The 20,130-nt window shown below is 36.5% G+C and overlaps 1 protein-coding gene across 2 annotated transcripts; it reads right to left on the bottom strand.

Annotated features, from left to right (window-relative positions):
* Positions 1 to 435: 435 nt before the first annotated feature.
* ARF4 (ARF GTPase 4) lies at positions 436 to 19,102 on the bottom strand. 2 transcript variants are annotated; one of them, XM_081524846.1, is made up of 6 exons: positions 18,802 to 19,102; positions 10,171 to 10,251; positions 9,603 to 9,712; positions 4,518 to 4,589; positions 2,988 to 3,113; positions 436 to 1,418 (listed from the first exon to the last, which is right to left on the bottom strand). In XM_081524846.1, the coding sequence occupies exons 1-6, from the start codon at positions 18,866 to 18,868 to the stop codon at positions 1,332 to 1,334; spliced, it is 543 nt and encodes a 180-aa protein (XP_081380972.1). In that variant the 5' UTR covers positions 18,869 to 19,102; the 3' UTR covers positions 436 to 1,331. The 2 variants fall into 2 exon arrangements, with proteins under 2 accessions (XP_081380972.1, XP_081380973.1); XM_081524847.1 differs by lacking the exon at positions 9,603 to 9,712 and having other exon boundaries at positions 10,163 to 10,251.
* Positions 19,103 to 20,130: the final 1,028 nt, after the last annotated feature.

Raw genomic sequence — 20,130 nt, 5'->3', positions numbered from 1 at the left:
CTGAAATTTGTGACACTAAAAAAGAAAGTGCTTGTGAACTCTGTTCTCCTACGCAGGAGAGCAGCATCACTAACAACCTATGTATTACACCATGCAAACAACACTTGGATGTTTTTTAACTAATGTGAGCTGTGAAACAAATATATGCATATATACTTTGGGGGTAGTTCATTTTATTACACCTTTTTACTCTTGATCTGACTTTAGAAATGTACAGCATCAAAATGGTGTTTTATCAAAAAACACTAAATTTTTGAAGTTGCTCCCCACTCTGTTATACACATGATTAGCAACCCATATTTTACTTCCAATTCAAACAGTAAACTCAGTGGGATCTGTATGATTGTTCACAGTATGTAATAAATGCAAATCAACTCTGCTAAATAAGAAAAATACATTTCAAACATCTTCAAGACTTAAGAAAAACAAACACCATTACATGTTTTTATCATTTTATTAGGAATAATTCCAAATGGGTTATGAAGAAAACTTATTCATTGAATTTGATGAGTTCTCCAAAAACTCTTAATGAAGATATGTTCACCAATAAACAATAAAACATCAGCAGAACTATCATATACTGGGCAAAGAGTCAGGCTGATACCAAAAGCAACATGCAACATAAAAAAGATACAATATAAAGGAAGACAATCTGCTGAGGATTAAAAATCATCTCCATATGCACCCGTTGCATCTAGCACAGAACTAATTAGCTATCAAATCCAAACCACACCAAGGTAAGCTTGGCTGATGGAAGCCAGGAGTCAATAACAATGGGGGGAGAAATAGAAGTTCCTCAGTGCAAGATCTGAATAGTGTTTTGGAGCATTTCCCTGGCTGGTACAAGCAGTATTAAAAAATCTTTTTGGCAAGGGGGGAAAATAAATACAAATGGAATGCTACATTTTTTTAAATCAGCAGACTGTCCCAGGAATGATAAAGGTATCATTAAAGTAGCAAGGGATAACTTTAAAACATTATTTCTTGTGGGCTCAAAAAAAAAAAAAAAAAAAAAAACACATTCAAAATGGATTTATTTAAAGGTGTCACATTAGCTATGTCCAGGCATTTAGGCTTAAGGGAAGTAAAATTAAAAGAGGACACTTTTTTTTCCCAAGTTAAGGAGAATCTTTTTAAAACCAAGCATATTGCTAAATGGCAACATTATACTTGGTAAACAATAATTGGCAACAAAATAAGTTTAAACGCAGTAATATTCTGCCCAAACCAGTCCCAGATACTGTTTAATAACCAAGATGCAAACTAATTTTGTTGTAACAAGCCTAGACCAATTCTATCAAACATGTCCTTGGTTAGATATCCAGCTTCATTTAACGTTTTGAAAGCTCATTTGACAGCCAGTCAAGTCCCTCATACAGACCGGTTCCTTGTGTAGCACAAGTGGCTTGAACATACCACTGTAAAGAAAGAACAAGAAAATGCTTGATTAATATAATCAATGTTTAACATTTCTTATTCAGAAAATTATTTTTCAGGGGAATTAGTAGGTACCATAAATGTATAGAAAAAAAGGAAAAAAATACATAAAGTCATAGGAACTAAAGTTGTCACTGAGTTAAAGTATTATTGTATCTCACAAATGACTAATTTTATATCTAATAAAATATAAAAAGCATGTAACTGCTGAGGATTAAAAATCATAAACACCTGCATATGCACTCTTTACATCTAGCACAGAACTAATTAGCTATCATATCCAAACCACACCTAGGTAAGCTAGGCTGATGGAAGCTGGGAATCAATAATGGGCAGAGAAATAGAAGTTCTGCTATTCATTCATTACATTTAACCAACTACTACTTTATCTGAATGTTCACGGGAAGATTTGTATTAATAACTAATAATACCCACCTGGTTCTTGTTTCTCATAAAACTAAGTTCAGAGTAGAGGAAGCAAAATTTTCAAAAAGTAGGAATTGCTGATATTTCAGAGGCAAGCTTTTCCAAGAATTTCACTGTCTTTAGTCTCATCACCCCAAAAGTTCCACTCTTTAAAATGTCTAAGAATGTTATCTTCAGTAACTATATCAAATGCCGTGAAAATTTACAAATACCAAGAAAAAGACCTAGAAAGTAATTTAATTATCTTTATGGGATGATTTATTAATTTTCTTTATTGACAAGTTTTATTTTGCTTAAAATATTTTGTTGTAATGTTGCAAAGTCACTTCAAGTCTACCATATGCTGCCAATTATTACTTGAACACCAAAGACCCTAATAATCTAGAAGGCTGGGAAAAAGCATGAATTCATATCTCCTCAGCATGGAAAACTGGCATTGTTTAGTCTGTCTTATTTAAATTAGCTTGGGGCATGTTAAACAGTGAATAGTTATTGTCATACCACAGTATTTGCCTTGTTGATGAAAAACTACTGTAAAGCACAAGCTACAGAAACAGTTTGTGATATTTTTGTATATAAAATGGTATATTGTATTTTGCTAATACTTGAATAACTGATCTAAAATGATAAGCTATTGGAGAGAAAATAGGTATTTTTTTTATAATTTGAAACTCGAAACTTGTTTGATATCATAGTTATAGTCCCTGCACAAGTTTAGTGCTACCATGGGAACAGTACCAAATAGTATTTAAAATACATCTAATATTGGAGTTTTAAAAAGAAAATCTAACCACAAAATATGTGCTGCTGAGTTATATAAAAGACAGGTTTGAAATAAAGCCTAAAAGAGCTCATTCTTATATAAGCAAGAGTCTCTTATAGGTTTTTTTGGGCTGCATTGCAACGCATGTGGGATCTTAGGTTAGTTTCCCCAACCAGGGCTTGAACCCATGCTCCCTGCAGTGAAGAGTGGAGTTTTAACCACTGGACCATGAGGGAAGTCCCTGTAGCTTTTAAAAAGATGTGCTTACTACCTGTTTCAAAGAGGACCAGTAACTTATAAATGTTTAAACTAAATAATAGCTTAAAAAATTATCCTAATAATTGAAACTCCAAATACTTACTGTTCTGTTACGAAGGGACTGAAGACCTAATTTATCTGTCATTTCACTAATGGCCATGGCATTCGGCAAGTCCTGTTTGTTTGCAAAAAGCAGCAACACTGCATCTCGCAACTCATCTTCCTGAAGCTAAAAATAAAAACTAAGACTTTAACAACTATCAAATCAAAATTCAATTATTGTAACAAACTAGGTAAAACACTGTCTTCCTACATATATACATAATTTATTCAATATTAAATACATATCAAACATCGAACCAATAATCACACACCTACAAGTAAAACAAAACTATTCTCTAAGTACATCATCCTACAGTTAATTAAGGTAAATCATTCATTCAGTCTTGACAGTCACCCACAGAGGATCAGGACTGGTAAGGACAAGAAACACACACAGGAATAAACATTTAGGGGAGAACCTTATGGTATTTAATTGTAAACTTATTTACATGGTGAGTCTTTCTGGACTTTTATACTTTCTAGTCAGCTGGCTCAAACAAAATAATATAGTAATTAGGGCATAGCAGTATCATGAAAAACACAAGAATAATACCAAAAGCTGAAACTGGTGGGAATCAAATACTGATATGAGACCAAACTCAGAAACTTATGCTAAGTACAAAGCAACAGAACCTTTTAAAAGGTTAACAAAAGACCATATGCGTATATACGGGGGAGTGTGGAGCGGAGGGAAGGTATGGGGGACGAATGCTAATAGTTATAGGATTTCTTTTGGAGGTGATGAAAATGTTCTAAAATTCAACTGTGGTAACGATTATACAATTTTATATACTAGAAACCATTGACTTGTATATATCAAACGAGTGAAGTTATGGTATGTGAATTATATCAATAAAACTTTACCAAAAAAAGATGGAAAAAAAAAAAAGGAAGAGTAGAAGGGGTAATATTTAACTGAGACTTAAAAAGCACCAGTTACACATATACCAGCACTAGGGTTTTATAAACTTCACTCAACATTCTTAGGAGCAGTGAATGATAGTATTTCAGTAAATATTTCACAGCTATAAGTCTGAAACCATGGCAAAGTTCCTCAACAATTCCCACCCCCCAGGATTTTTAACAGTATGAATATATGAAAATATTCATCTAATATATGGCAAGGCCAAAATGCCACCATCAACCAAAATGCTATAGGTGGAATTTTTTATCATGGTTGACATTACAAAACATTTTGAAGTTATATATTATAGGTACAGTATAGAGAAAACTGAACCCAATGACCTTGGGAACAAGGATTCCAAGGTCACAAACGCTTCAAAACTGGAGATTCACCCACAGAGCATTCTACAAACTGGGCTTTCCTCCCAACTTACTGAAGCAGTCACTCATTCATGAGTATAAATTTTCATGTGCAGTCTTAAGAACCTGTGACTATAGTTCCTCAAGGTTCTTTCTAAGCTCACTGATGTAATCAGATTACAGTTAAAATGTACTGACCACTAATATCACCACCGTCACCCAGAAAATAACGTATCTTGGAAATGATAAATTTAAAAAATATTCTCACCATTTTCTGCAGCTCTTCTGCTCCTTCCTGAATTCTTTCACGATCATTGCTATCTACCACAAAAATAAGACCCTGAAGAAAAATTGTTGAAATAAATTATAAGTTAAATTTAAAACACACAATAAACATGAAACCTAATTATACAGGGAGCAAAACCATATCAAGAGTTAACTGCTAGGAAGAAAGTTTCTTTACTTTAAAAAAAGAAAAGATAGCAATAAAAACTAAAAACAGATTTGAGCACTATTTGTGATTTTTAACTTATCAATGCTATTTCCAAAAAAAAAAAAAAACCAACTTACTCTTTTTTCAGTCACACTAAGAATAAATTTTATCCCTTTCCTCTGCCCTTGCAAGTTTAAGTGCAGTTGAGTATTAGTAACAAAATGGCCACAAAGTGGGCACAGAAGTATAAAGGAAGGATAATCCAATTGAGATCAAAGGACAATCCTAAAGATTCAATTTACAAACTGAGTTAGCTTACTCAAAGGCATGCACAAAATGAAACTAGAAAAAGAGGAAGGAGGGCACTTCAGTAGTTTTTATATGGTTCATATAAAAACAAAGTCTTACTCTAGAATGCTGCCTGCCAGTTCCAGAATCAGGGCAAGAAAGTTTTAAGCCAAATATATCAAGAAAAATTCAAGAATGACTTGATCAAGTAAGAAATTCTTAACAAAAAAGAAGATAGTAACCATTCTTAAAGATATTCATATATTGGAATTTTATACTAATTGGGAAGAATTAGTTGAATTAAGATTCTTTGAAAAACTTTCAAATGGAAAAGTATACAATTTTAAGTTAGAGAGAGACAGGACATATTTGTTAAAATCTATCCCTATTGTACCAAGTATTATTATTCCCCCCACAACCTGACCCAAGTATTTTTAATCTTCTATCACTTTATCACAAACTGTCTTGTGCTACTATTTGTGTAAGTCATTACATTAAATCCATTGAGGGATTAATCCTTTTGTATTACCATAGAGCTTGATAGGTACTATGCCAATAAGTATTTCAGCCTACAGACATTAAATGACATGTACTTTCTTTTGGTCTAGAACACTTCAAGCCTGTTTCCTTTATCTCTGCAGGAAATCATTTTCAACACCCTGCCCTTTGAAAAAAATTTTGGTGCTTTGAGAGCCAGTATATCATAGTGGGTAGATTTTATTTTCTTGGGCTCCAAAATCTCTGTGTAACTGCAGCCAAAAATTAAGATGCTTGCTCTTTGGAAGAAAAGCTATGACAAACCTAGACAGCATATTAAAAACCAGCAACATCACTTTAGCCGACGAAGGTCCATATATAGTCAAAGCTATGGTTTTTCTAGTAGTCATGTACGGATGTGAGAGGTGAACCACAAAGAGGCTGAGCACCGAAGAATTGATGCTTTTGAAGTGCGGTGCTGGAGAAGACTCTGGAGAGTCCCTTGGACTGCAAGGAGAGCAAACCAGTCAATCCTAAAGGAGATCAACCCTGAATATTCACTGGAAGGACTGATGCTGAAGCTGAAGCTCCAGCTCCAGTACTCTGGCCATCTGATGTGAGGAGCTGACTCAGTGGAAAAGGCCCTGATGCTGAGAAGGACTGAGGACAGGAGGAAAAGGGGGCAACAGAAAATGAGATGGTTGGATGGCCTCATAGACTCAATGGATCTAAGTCTGAGCAAACTACAGGAGATAGTGAAGGGCAGGGAAGCCTAGCGTGCTGCAGTCCATGGGCTCACAAAGATTTGGACACAGCTGAGCAACTGAAGTAACAATAGCATAGTGGAAAAATAACAAATTCAGATCTAAGCACTGGTTATTAATTACATAAATTACCTAATCTTTGAACATGCCTCCTATTCTATAAAATAAAATACTAACAACTTTTTAAGCCTATTAAAGATTAAACATAATCACAGAGGTATAAAAGAATCTAACATTTGTATATATATCACAGGCATTTAGTAACTGTCTCCTTGTCTTCCTATCTCGAAAGTTAGTCCGTTTTAGAACCTACTTCTCTAGAAGAGGTAATACCTCTAAAACGGATCTAATTTTATCTGGACTACTAACAATCTATTTTTATTGTTTAAAATGCAAATAACACTGTCAGTCCCAACATAACATTGAGAGGGAAGGTTATTCTAGAATTAAGTTCTAAGTTATTCACTTCCTGAGACAGCATAGAATCAAGAGAATAGAAAAGTTAGGATTCTAAAAATGGCTAGTCTAAGAAAAGACTACTTAAAAAGCCAAATATTTACTTATTTATTTAGAACAGGAAAATAACTTCAATTATACAGAAGAGGACTTTACTGCAATAAACTGTGTCATGGATTGTTAATATAAGTTATGAGAAAGTATGGTTAAATGGAATAATTAGCTTCTAAAAGAACTGATGTCAATGTTGCAAAAGATAGCTTTAAGAGCTTAGTGGTGATTACATCAGGTAATCATAAAGCTTTCTCCAGCAGCTGGAGGTCCCTGGGAAGAAGTACTTGAACTTTTAATTCTAGGGTGGTCCAGAGAGGCCAGGAATAAGTCTAATCACAAGTTGAAAGTAAATTAAATAGCAGTCTAAACAAGTCAAGGAATACAACCAGGGTTACCTTTGGTCGAGAGTTAAAGGCTTAAAAACATGAAAACAATCTCTATGTCCATCAACAGGTGAAAGGATTAAAGATGTAGCACATATATGCAAAAGAATACTACTCAGCTGTAAAAAAGAATAAAATAATGCCATTTGCAGCAACATGGATGGACCTACAGGTCATCATATTAAGTGAAGAAAGTCAGAAAAAGAAAGACAAATACCATACAACACCACTTATATGTCGAATCTAAAATACAACATAAACAAACATATCTACGAAACAGAAACAGGCTCATAGACATGGAGAACAGACTTGTGGTTGACAGATGGGGGCGATGAGGGGAGACTGGGAGTCTGGAATTAACAGATGCAAACTAGCATATATAGGATAGATAAACAAGGTCTTATTGTATAGCACAGGTTAACTATATTCAATGCCTCGTGGTAAACCATGATGGAAAAGAACATGTAAAAGAATACATGTCTATATAACTAAGTTACTTTGCTGTACAGCAGAAATTAAAACATTATTAAATTATACTTCAATAAAACTATAAAAATTAAATAAATTAGAATTAAAGGTTTAGGATTACCAGTTTTATTTCATACCAAATTTATTTCAAAAGTCTGGTCTCTAAAAAAAATGCCTATGACTTACTTTAAAACAATCCAAAAGGCGAAATATATAATAAAGGAGCATCAATTAAACAATACTGTCCATATTCTAATAACTGAAGTTGAGTGATAGATACGTGGGAGTTTATTATGCTATTCTTTGCCTTTGTATATATTTGAAAACTTCCGTAACAAAGTTTTAAAATATAACTCATATTAAAACATTTTCTCACTACAGCTATGTTAATGAACAGGCTTCCCTGTGGCTCAGATGGTAAAGAATCAGCCTGCAATGCAGGAGAACCAGGTTCGATCCCTAGGTCAGTAAGATCCCCCCTGGAGAAGGGACTGGCAACCCACTCCAGTATTCTTACTTGGAGAAGCTCATGGACAGAGGAGCCTGATAGGCTATAGTGCCTGGGGTCAGAAAGAGCTGGACACAACTGGGCAACTGACACTTTCACTTTCATGTTAATGAACAGAAACATTATTTTTAAATAAAAAGTATGTCACTTAACATGACATGCTGCTTAAACCTGGTTGTTTCAGCCACTCACCTAGAGTATTCACTGCTACCTGGTGGCAATAAACCTCACTTGTACACAATGTTATAAGAGGGGAAATCAAGAATGACATCTGCACATCTTAAACATAGGAAGTGCTTACATCACACATTACTTTTTTTTACAAACCTTTATCAACTCCAGTAGTAAACAAAAACTAATGAGAAACCCCTCATGTGGCAGAAATCACCAGAGTTGGGACCTACTTAACTGAAAATGTAGAACAAGAACCAGCTCTCCAGTCTTAAGTCATTCCAAGCTTCAGTTTCCTCATATGTAAGAGTTAGACTACCACAGTGGTTCTTAAGAGGGAGCAATTTTGTCTCCAGGAAATATTTTGCAATACGTGGAGACATTTTTGGTTGTTGCAACTGTACTGGGTAGGGGAGACTATGACTGAGTAGATTACAACTAGTGGATAAAGGCCAATAATGCTGGCAACCACCCTACAATGAATGCAAAGGAGAGCCCTCCCCATACTCATTAACAAAGAATTAACCATCCTGAAATGTCAAAAATGCTACTGCTGAAAAACCCAGTAATAGAGCCTAAGGTCCCAAACCAGAAGCATTAGCACCATCACATGAGAATTTGCTAGGAATGAAGAATCTCAAGCCTTATTCAGCCAGGTCCCACTGAACTGATTCATATGCAGATTAAAGTTTGAGAAACACTACCGATGTCTAGTGTAGGTTGCCAGAGATTCTGATTCAAGTGGTCAGGTGTTATGCTCAGGTTTTTGAGGCTTTTAATACTCTCCAGGTGACTTAAAATACACAGTCAAATTGGAGAATTCCTGCTCCATAGGATCACTCACGTCTCTTCCATGTCAGTATTATACATACTACATGATAATACAAAAATACCTCACAGTCAACAGAGAAGCTCTAACTTAGTATATTTTTTCCTCACGTATTTTAATAAACGCTTAACTGAGTTAAATGAAGAACTATTAATTGCAGAACATTCATTAAAAACTACAATGACAGAAAGCTATACTTTTAGAAGAAAGATCTCACTTCTAAGATTCTACACTAAGAATGAAACCAACAGAACTACTGATGAGACAGCTAATTCAATCTTGAGAGACACTTCAATCCACCTTCCAAAATATTACTATGATAATTATGTAACTTTTCTACCCTAGGTAATTTAGTCTACAAAGGCATGAAGGAGCGAGTCCACTGAAGAACATGGAAGTACAGGTAAGAAGAATGCCAACTCACAGAGTGAACACGAATATCCAAGTAAACAGTATATATTAAACTTTACAGCATGAAACATATAAAGAGAAGTTACACAATGTATAGCATTCCTTACTTACCTGGGTATTTTGAAAGTAATGCCTCCAGAGAGGCCTAATTTTATCTTGACCACCAACATCCCATACTGTGAAACAAATGTTCTTATATTCTACTGTTTCCACATTAAAACCTACATAGGAAAAAGAAAAAAAGAAAAGACCACTGTGCACAATGTCATTCAGAAAACAACCCCTTTGCTTGTGGAATTCCCCCAGAACCGGTTTTTTGTTTTAAGTCCTAATACATAATCAACAAAGGTAAAAACCCAAGACGGTTACGATGATGCATATGTTATTAATGGTACATTTGTCCAAACCCACACAATGTACCAAACCTTAGGTATATGGACTTCAGATGATTACAATGTGTCAATGTATGTTTATTAATTGATAAAATAAGTGATACTGATGATGGAGAGGGCTATGCATGTGCAGGGGAAGAGGACATATGGGAAATCTCTGTAGTTTTCTTTCAATTTTTCTGTGAACCAAAAACTACTCTAAAAAAAAGTCAAAATTAAACTGTATTATATTTCACTTTCTAATACATTATTATGATATAAATAAAAATCACTGTAAACCTTCTTACCAATGGTAGGAATGGTGGTGACTATCTCCCCTAACTTCAGTTTATACAGAATGGTCGTCTTGCCAGCAGCATCCAATCCAACTAGAAAAAGACATTACAGATTTTAAATCTAGACCAAAAGGACACACTAAGAAACAATTTTACAACAAATTTTTAGTTGGAAAGCAAAAGTTGACTAGTCTAGAGATGAAATCGCCTCATTTCTAACTCCCGAAGACTACACGTCCTAAAAAAGCAATTTCCATTTTCCTTTCTAGACCTAGAGAGACAGCATAGGGTCACTTAAGGAAAGAGGTCAGAGAAATTAGCTATAAAATAAAGGGACCAGATCAAGTAATCTAAGATCTCTTTCAAGTCCTCATTAATTCTATGAAATATTACCATTTTAAAAAACACAAATTAGAAATGGGATCAGAGAACATATAAGAACAAATTAAGAGCAATCTTTAAGATTGACAAAGTCAATTCACTTTAATATAACAAGAAAATTTTAAGTAAAGGTCTTAACGCTAGAGGAAAAACTGTATATAACTATGCCCATCTTAAATTATCAAGATGAGACCAACTTCACCCGTATCTTAATCCATTTCAACATCAAATGTGCAGAAGTGATACAAGACTGGTAAATCTGGGTTGTGAAAACTGCCCTGTCATACTCATCTCCAATGTAAGTAATGGCTAAATTCTTAAAATTCGTTAAGGCAGGTGGATATAAGTAGGGAGGAATGTACTTGCTTCTGAGAAAAATCCATACTAAAACAAGAAGACACAGAAGAGGGTGACAGGCAAATTAAATGTTTAAGTATGAATCTTTGAAAGTTTGCACATACTACATTACTTGCTAAAGCCTTCAAAAATGGAAGCCCAATATCTACTAACCTCATTGAATGGATTATTCATCTAAGCAATCACATTTAGTCGCCTACATTAACACTATCACAGATTTTGAAATCAATTCAACTGAGTATTGACTTTAAGCAAGGATATTTACTTCAGAGGATGACTTAACAAAGGAAACCCATGCTGTTTAAAAAAAAAACAAATCACCTCACTTACCTAATTTACATTCCTGTGCAAGTAGTTTAACATTTATCAGTCCAAAACGAAATCAAAGACTAGAGTAGGCTATTCAAACTCCTTCTACCTATATAACAAACCTTTCTGCTCTGTAGCCTACAATGGGGAGAGCTTTAAGATCACCCTGGAATTGCAAGGCAATTATACTCCCCCAAAATTAATAAAATATAATGTTTTATTATTTCATTAATAAAATATAATAAAATTTTAAAAAGAAAAAGAGCTAGAGGCAAGTATGAGAAGGTATCTCATCAAATAGAAATATGAAAACTATTAAAAACAAACAGAAACTCTGGAGTTAAAAAGTACAATATCGAAATGGAAAAAAACCACTAGAAGTGTTCAACAGCATATCTGAGCTGGTAGAAAAAGGAATCAATGAGCTTTGAGATAGGTCAACTGAGACTATTCACACTGAGGAAAAGGAAAAAAAAATAATGAAATAAACAGAGTATCAGAGACCAGAGGGACACCATCAGGGATACCAAAATATGCATAATGAGAGCCCCAGAAAAGGAAAGAGACAGAAAGAATATCTGAAGAAACAGTGACTGAAAACTTCCCAAAGTTGATGAAAAACACTAATCTACACACCCCAAAAGCCGAAAAACTCGAAGTAGGATGAACTACAAAAAATATTAACGCTTAGATTGTAAACAAAGTGCTGAAGCTAGAGAAAGAATCTTGAAAGCAGCAAGAGAGAAATGATTCATTGTGTACAGAAGACTCTCAATAAGATTAAATGCTGATTTCTCATCAGAAACTATGGAAGCCAGAAGGCAGCAAGATGTTATATTCAAAGTAATGGAAGAAAGAACATCCATCAAGAATCCTACGTCCAGCAAAACTATCCTTCAAAAATGAGAAAGTAAGACATTTCCAAACAAAAACTAAGAGAATTTGTTACTAGCAAACCTATCCTACAAAAAAATACTAAAAGGAGTTTCAAACTTAAGTGAAAGGACTCTAGATAATCCATATGGAGAAATAAAGAGCACTGGTAAAAGATAAAAAAAAAAGAAAGGGGTTGAACGGGGGTCTCCCGCATTGCAGATAGATTCTTTACCATCTGAGCCACCAGGGAAGCCAAGATAACTATATATTAAACAAAAGGCAGTTAAAACAATGATCTCCATGGAGACTCAGGCATTTTATGCTCTTATTCCTGTATCCTCTAATCACACTGTTCCCCACTTCTTCATACTGAAACTGTTTATTCTGTCCAAAATATTATGACACTTAAAGTGAATAGCCACACTCTAAGCCCTCACTCATGGGCATAAGAAAAACAAACCATTAACAGGAACTGCTTTATCCTCAACTAGGGATGGATCGAACCCGTTGTTACCCCGCAGAGCAAGTGCGGAGTCTTAACCACTGCACTACCAGGGAAGCCCTTGTTTTATTTTTTAACTATGGAACAGTAGCAAACATATCAGAAAACATAACTCTAAAAAATACACAAGAAAACAAAAGTAGCTACCTTAGAGTTTGGCATTTTCAATAAAAATACAGAGAACGAAGGGGTGAACAACAGGACCTTTTCATTGTTGGAAAAAGCTAAGTATCTTGAGTCTAAATCCTCCTCAGGCGGTTTTTATCAAATTTTAAAATAAACAAAATTCACCTTTAGCTAAGTCCAAGTACCATTAGCCCGAGTCAGAAGAACTGAAACTGAAATGCTGATTAGAAAAAACACTTGTGGGGACTCCTCAATGGTCCAGTGGTTAAGAATCCTCCTCCCAACCCAGGGGACACGGGTCTGATCCCTGGTCCAGGAACTAAGATCCCACATGCCAGAGGGCAACTAAAACCATGCACCACAACTACTGAGCCCAAGTGCCAAGAGCCCATGTTCTGCAACGAGAAGCCACTGCAATGAAATGCCTGTGCACTGCAACTAGAGAGTAGCCCCCACTCACAACTAGAGAAAGCCCGTAGGCAGCAATAAATACCTGGCACCACCAAAAATTAATTAATTAATAAAAAATTTTTTTTAATCTGTGTTTAGTTTCGAGAACTCATGTACACACTTGTCCTCACTGGAGGTCCAACTGGACCTCAAATCTTAGCTTAAAAACAATGTAAGTGCAAAAATACTGACAAGGAATGAAAGAAATCCAGGACAAATAATGATTACATAACTACTTTAGGTTATACAAAAGCAGGCAGGTAATTAAACTTTTCTTTAAATGACAGTTTATACCTATTTGTATGCATAATATTTTTCTACTCTATATAGTTAGAACTTTTTTACATAATAAACATGCACTGATTTCATTAAAAAGAAAATATTTCCCAAGTAATGTCTTTCCTTTATTAAAAACTGTTGGGACTAGTGAAAACTCATCAGGATGACTGCTTAAGAGACTTTATATTTTATATGCTTATTTTAATTGAAAAAAAGCAGAAAGCATTCACAAAAATAGTGCATCCATAAAGTTTTTTTAAGCATCTATAAGCTATTTTTAAAATTTTAAGACAAGAGTTAAGTGGCTCACAGCCACACACAGACTCTAAAATCACAAAGATTATCTTTTTTGAGTTGCATCTAAAATAAGTGTTGTATAAATGCAAGCCATAAGTTCTGAGGTATTTTTATCATGAAGTTTAAGATGCACAAATTAATGTATATCATCACTCATTATACAGTTCTTTATTCAAAAAATGTTGGTCTAACAATTCTGTGCCACTTTAGTGATTTCTTAAGTATGTATTTTCTTAATGTTGCAATATTTGGCAAGGAGATTTCTCCATGAAATGAAGCTATAACCAATCCGCAACTAGCCAAGATAAGACTAATCTGTACAGTCCAGTAATGTCCTCCACCTCCCTCTCACCCTCATAAACAAGTCACTGTTTTGAAAGATATACTGGAATTACTTGTTCTCCTTGACTAGACCTACACTTCAACAGAACACTCAAAAGCAGTGAAACTGTCCCCAAAATCTTTTGGCAATCATTAGAAATATTTGTAAGTTAAAGAAAGCAGATTACAATTACCTCAACTTGTGAAAAAACCAAGTGCAAAAAAGAAAAAAGACCAAAAAGAAACAAGTATATTTTCAGTAAGTAAAGTTTCAGTTAGGATATTTTTCTTCATGATTTATCTTTCAAATTTTCTACAAGGAAGCTTGAAATAAAACTTCATAATAATTTTTAAATAAATCATTAGTGCTTATTGTGTTCCAAATACAATACCAGGTGATTCCACACATTTTGTAATTTAACCCTCACAATAACTCTCCATTTTTTAGATGCAAAATCTGAAATTCAGAAATGTTTTCAGAATCACAGAAGTAGTAAAACATTTTAAAACAAAAGATCTTTTTGAGAAACTAGATCCATCCATAGCTGCAGGAATGTGAAAAAGTGTAGCTGCTTTGAAAAAGTTTGTCAGTTCCTCAATATGTAAAACATAATTCAGAATGACCCAACAATCCCATTCCTAGCTAATTTACCCACGAGAATTAAAAATATATGCCTCCACAAAAACTGCATGAATGTTCACAGTAGCATAATTTGTAAGAACCAAAATGTAAAAACAACGACATTTCCATCAACTGATGAATGACAAACAAACTGTGGAATATATCCATACAATGGAATTACTATTTGGCCATAAAAAGGAATGGCGTACTGATTAATATGCTATAATGTGTCAGTATAATGAACTTTGAAAACATGTTAAGCGAAAGAAGTTAGAGACACTAAAGGCCACATATATCCTGAACAAACAAGACCACAGCAACAGAAAGCAGAAAAGTGGTTTGTTGCAAGAGGGAAGGGTGAGAAGCAGGAGTGACTGCTAAAGTGGTGGTTTCTTTCTGAGCTGATGAAATGTTTTAGAATTAACACAGTGGTAGGAGTTCCCTGGTGGCCTAATGGTTAGGATTTGGGGCTTTCACTGCAATGGTCCAGTTAGATTCCCTCTCAGAGAACTAAGAAACCACAGCCACCAAAAAAAAAAAAAAGATGGTGTTAATGGTTATACACCTTTGTGAATATACTAAAAATCACTCAATTGTACACTTTAAACGAATGAGCATTATATGAATTACATCTCAAATTTTAAAAAATTAAAAACAATCTTAGGTCTGATGCCAGAGTATTCATATATCAACATTCTTCCCTCAGGTTTTCTTGGTGGACCCAGAGTACATTAATATTTTATCTAATTCCTCAGAGGTTCAGTTATCAAAACTGATACTGACGCTAACAGGTGTATAGGAAAATTATAACGAGCTTGGGTTTTGCTTCTACCCAACAGCTCAGGGATGTCAGCACTTTGATTACTGTGTTATTAATTAGTAGCAAATTATCAGTCTGATAATAATGCATGAGGGTGCACCTAAGGGTAGCTGCATCAGCTTCTAATGGCATAAAGCTAAGGATTTTTGCCTCTTCTATCATTTCCTTCTATCATGTAACTAATCAGAAGACCTCCCCCCCCTTTTAAAGGCTGGCAATTATGTCTTCAGTTAATGACCTAAGAAAAAGGTAATAAACTACGTCAAAAAGAACACAAGACTATATACCACAATTTCAATTCTGGAGAAACAAAAACTTCCTCTTAAAGGCTAAGAGTAAATACAACAAATATTAATAGTGGGATGGTGGAATTATAAGGTATCAATTATTCTTTTTCACATCTTCTAAATTTAACAAAAAGGACCTCATTTTTAGAATCAGGACCAAAAGTTTTAAATTACATAGTAAATATATTTATAAAATATGTTAGGGGAAAGTGTGAAAGATCACTCTCTTTAAAATAGTCAGTATTTTTCAAACTGGCAAAAGATCCTCCCTCCTGAATTTCTCTGGTTAGAAAAAGCCAATCACATGTAAAATAACACAAATCTACAGTGGATTAGCAATTTTTTTGAAAGCCAACACTTTTTCAGCTTTTTAACAGGCAAGAACTTGCAAGTTTAACGAGAGCAGAATTAATAATTCCTCTACATAACATAGTTTTCAAATATAAACATTTAGAGAGTCATTTACCAAAATTACATCTCATCACAAATCAAAATATGGAGAACACACTGAAAACAGGAGAATAAAGGAACTACATGAGAAATTTAAGGTGGTAACTAGCTGACTTTGAATTTAAGCTCAATAACAATCATTCACGTCATTTTCCCTTTGGAGGAAAATTAAATAATTTCTATCAATCTATAGTTTGATGTTACATTCAATACACCGTGTTATTTTAAATTTTTTAATTAGTTAACATAAAGTGCAACTTCAAACATCTTTTTAAATTACTTTAGCTTTCAAAAAAGCATGTGTAGGAATAAAACGTAAAACTCCACAGTAATTTGGCAAACCAGATTCATTAGCTAACTGCTACCTTTCAATAATACTTTAAAATGGTAAAATCTGAAAAAGTCACTGACTCAAGAAAGCATGAATTTTATCTAAGCCATATAAAGGAAAAGGAAGAACACATGCCTGTCAGAGAACATTAACAATGGAAAAATAATCTTTAACTGGTAATTCTAAACTTGGATGGGGCAAACACATTAAGATTATTTATGCTATCACTCATAAAGCTAGATATAAAAATCTAAGAGTGATCAAACTTCCAAATCACCTATTTCACTATCCATACACATACTCCCCATAAGGTTAACGCTTCATTTGATGAGTTACCAAAAAAGGTGACCTTGTGATTTCACTATATTTAATAAGGAAACCTAATTATCCTGAATTAAAGTGCAAAACAAGAATAGCAAACCTGACTAATATAAAATTTAACATGAAATGACTTAAATAATTTCAAATCATGACTTCTATTCCCTGCACAAATGGACAAAGTTACTATTCTTCTTCCACTTTCTTTCAATCATTTCTGGGGAGTAAGGGGGAGAAATGCTCCCCTAATACATATCAATATTTGAAAGTGCTTAGACCATACATAATTCTACCTTTCTTTTCTGGAACTTTCAGCCATTACAAAAGACTAATGAAACGAAAAACAACAATTTATTTACAAGAAATCTTAAGTAAAATATTATATACTACATTTCAAATACAACACACTACACTTCCCAAGAACAGAAACACACACTAGGTAATATCTTTAAAGAATATGCTGGAAATTCATTTATGACAGTCCAAAGGTCTCCCATTAACTTCAAATATTTCGGACTGTCGATTTTCAGGTACTTTTAAAGCTTACCCTCCTAAAAATAACTTTTTCATAACTGAAATCTGATAAGCTTTGAAAGAGAAAACACTTTCATTTATCTCTGCGAATGAATTACCAACAATTGTTTCAGGGATTGTGAGTAAGCTTGAATTAGAGTTAAGTGAAAAAAGAACCAAATGTGCATACCCTTAACCATCATGTATCTTGAACCTTGCTTCGGGGAACTTTCAAATAAAACCTCCCCCTGCTCCACTTCTCTAGAAAACAAGCTAATGAACCAACAAAACTCAATGTTTAAATTTAGCGAGGTTCCTCATAGCATTATTTAGGTTCACAGACCTAAGTTATGATGTAAAAACTACTCACAGTACCATCGGAGAGGCGCTGCTTACATCACTCAAGTGACAAGCCCCTTCTCCCTCAGCAGACCAAAAACACCGACCCTAAAGAGTAATTTTTTAAAAGCCCACCTTCCATAAGAATTTTTAAAAACACTCGTGTAATTACTACTTAACAAAGTCTCCCTAAAATTATGCGTCATGATGTTCACTTACTGGAAACTTGTCACCAGCGTAAAACAAAAGTTTCTAAGCCTTCTCCGCACACCATTAAACTTTAGCCAGCTGAATAAAAATTACGTACTTTAAAAACTCTCTGGTAAACCAAATATATTTAGCCCTTGAGACTGGCGAAAAGAAACAGTCATGATAATCTCAGGTTTTCAAGGACATTAATAAAGAAAAGAATATGTGTGTATATATACATGTATATGAAGCGGAAGCCAGAGCGAAGCAAAGTTGAGCAGAGACAGCGCGCTGAGGACTCCGCACTCCACGGAAAGCTAGGTGCTCCCGGGCCACCGCACTGGGCCTGGTCACTTCCTGCCTGGGCCGGCTCAGGGCAGTCGGCGACGGCTCGCTCACACAGCACTGGGAGTGTGCAGAGTGTGTACACGGGGCGGAAAGGGGGAGGAGGAAGGTTGGAGTCGCCGGGCATCCCCCTCCCTCCCGAGCGCTGCCCACAAACGGGGAAGAAGGGAGCCAGACCAGCTCTCTCAGAATGGGCCTCGCCAGCCTCTTCCGGGCTCGGAAGATCCCCGAGTTCGCTACTCTCACATCTCCGCCCAATTGTGTCGGGCTTTCAATAAGACGAGGAGAAAATCGCCAAACTCAGGAGGAGGAAACCGCGCCCGCGGCGCACTCCCAACCTCAACACATCTACGGCGACCGCCCACCCTGCACCGCATTGTTCCCCTTTAGGAGCTCCTCCCGACCCCCAGCCCGCCGCCCCTCCCCCACCACAGCAGACAGGAAAAAAAAAACAGGCCCCGAGGCCACCCCGCGCTTAGAGACCCGTCCGCCCCACCCGGGGCTGGTCTCCCTTCTCAGGCCCTTACTCACCCATCAAAATGCGCATCTGCTTCTTGCCGAAGAGGCGGGAGAAGAGGGAGGAGATGGTGAGGCCCATGGCGGTAGTGGCACTTGCAATGGGCAGGAACAGAAGGGGTTTGGGGCTTCCCCGGGCCTTCTCCTTTCACGCTCCCAGAAAACTCAGCGAGGAAAGAGCTGCTGAGGGAGAAAGACGGCTGTGGGGACGCTTCGCTAGCCGGCGTGTCCGAAGAAGCTCCGGGACAGCGGAGTGAGGACCTGCTCCACGACTGGCGGGCAGCTCCGGCTCCGGCGTTAAATCTTCTGCTGTGCCACGTCACGAGGCAGCCGCGGCGACTACGGCAGCGGCCCGGCCCCTCCAACGCGGACAGATTCGCGTCACCGCCGCCCCATCCCCCTATGCTTCCGGCGCTTCCCGAACCACTGCGCCTGCGCAGGAGAGGGATTGGCCATCTTCGCTGACGTGCGCCTCTGGCCGGCGTAGCCTCCCGGACGTGGCTCCTGGAGCTGGGCGAGGCCAGTTAGCCTCCGTGTACTGGACGACGGACACAGTCCCACAATGCCTTGCTTCGTCACGTCCAATCAGGCTCAAGGAGAGCCGTTTCGGCCCAGAGAAACGCATCCTGGAGGTTGTATTCCTTCCTTTCGTAAAGGCGGACTGTGCAGTATGGGTTAGGTAGTGAACATCGTTCTTTGGCGCGTTGCGTGTCCTCTTCCACACCACGCGCGTTGGAGATTTCCTGGTTTCCGAAGGTACACGTTTCACCCGGCGAATCAGACACTTGCCCTGATGGAGGCGTGAAGACAAACCTTGCTTTCTCAGGAGATAAGTTGCTCAAAACCCAGTGCACAGAGAACCAGGCTGTAGCAGCCCGTTATGAAGCTAGGCCTAAACGCTTCGAACCCGCCAACTCCAGGTCATAATAAAGATCCCTAATCGTCTGTCAGGACAAAGAGCTCCGAGACATTTACATCCTCTATTGCAGGTTTTTAAGAGAAGCCAACGGGGAAGGCTTATTTTTCTTCTCTCCAAAAAGGAGCATGGAAGATTTATTCCCGATGTTGAAGTGGAAAGCCTCATTTCAAAAATATTTATGATCTTACAGTTTTCCTGTCTACAAAATAAAGTATATATCTTGTTAAAAATATAAAGTTCCCCACAATCTTCACCTCTCATGTATTTCCGCCATACCATTGGTGCAATTTAGGATTAGCGGCACCCCCCTCCCCACCTCGACGCTTATGCTGGCTAAGACATGCTCAGCCACCTTTCAGATCTGTTTAACTCCCTTGGAAAATACATTCTGGACCTCCTGACTAGATAAATGACACAAACCATCT

Source organism: Giraffa tippelskirchi, chromosome 9, assembly GCF_054371585.1.
Source record: "Giraffa tippelskirchi isolate mGirTip1 chromosome 9, T2T-mGirTip1v1.2.pri, whole genome shotgun sequence".
In the NCBI taxonomy this organism is placed as follows: domain Eukaryota; kingdom Metazoa; phylum Chordata; class Mammalia; order Artiodactyla; family Giraffidae; genus Giraffa; species Giraffa tippelskirchi.
This window is presented reverse-complemented; position numbering and strand designations above follow the sequence as displayed.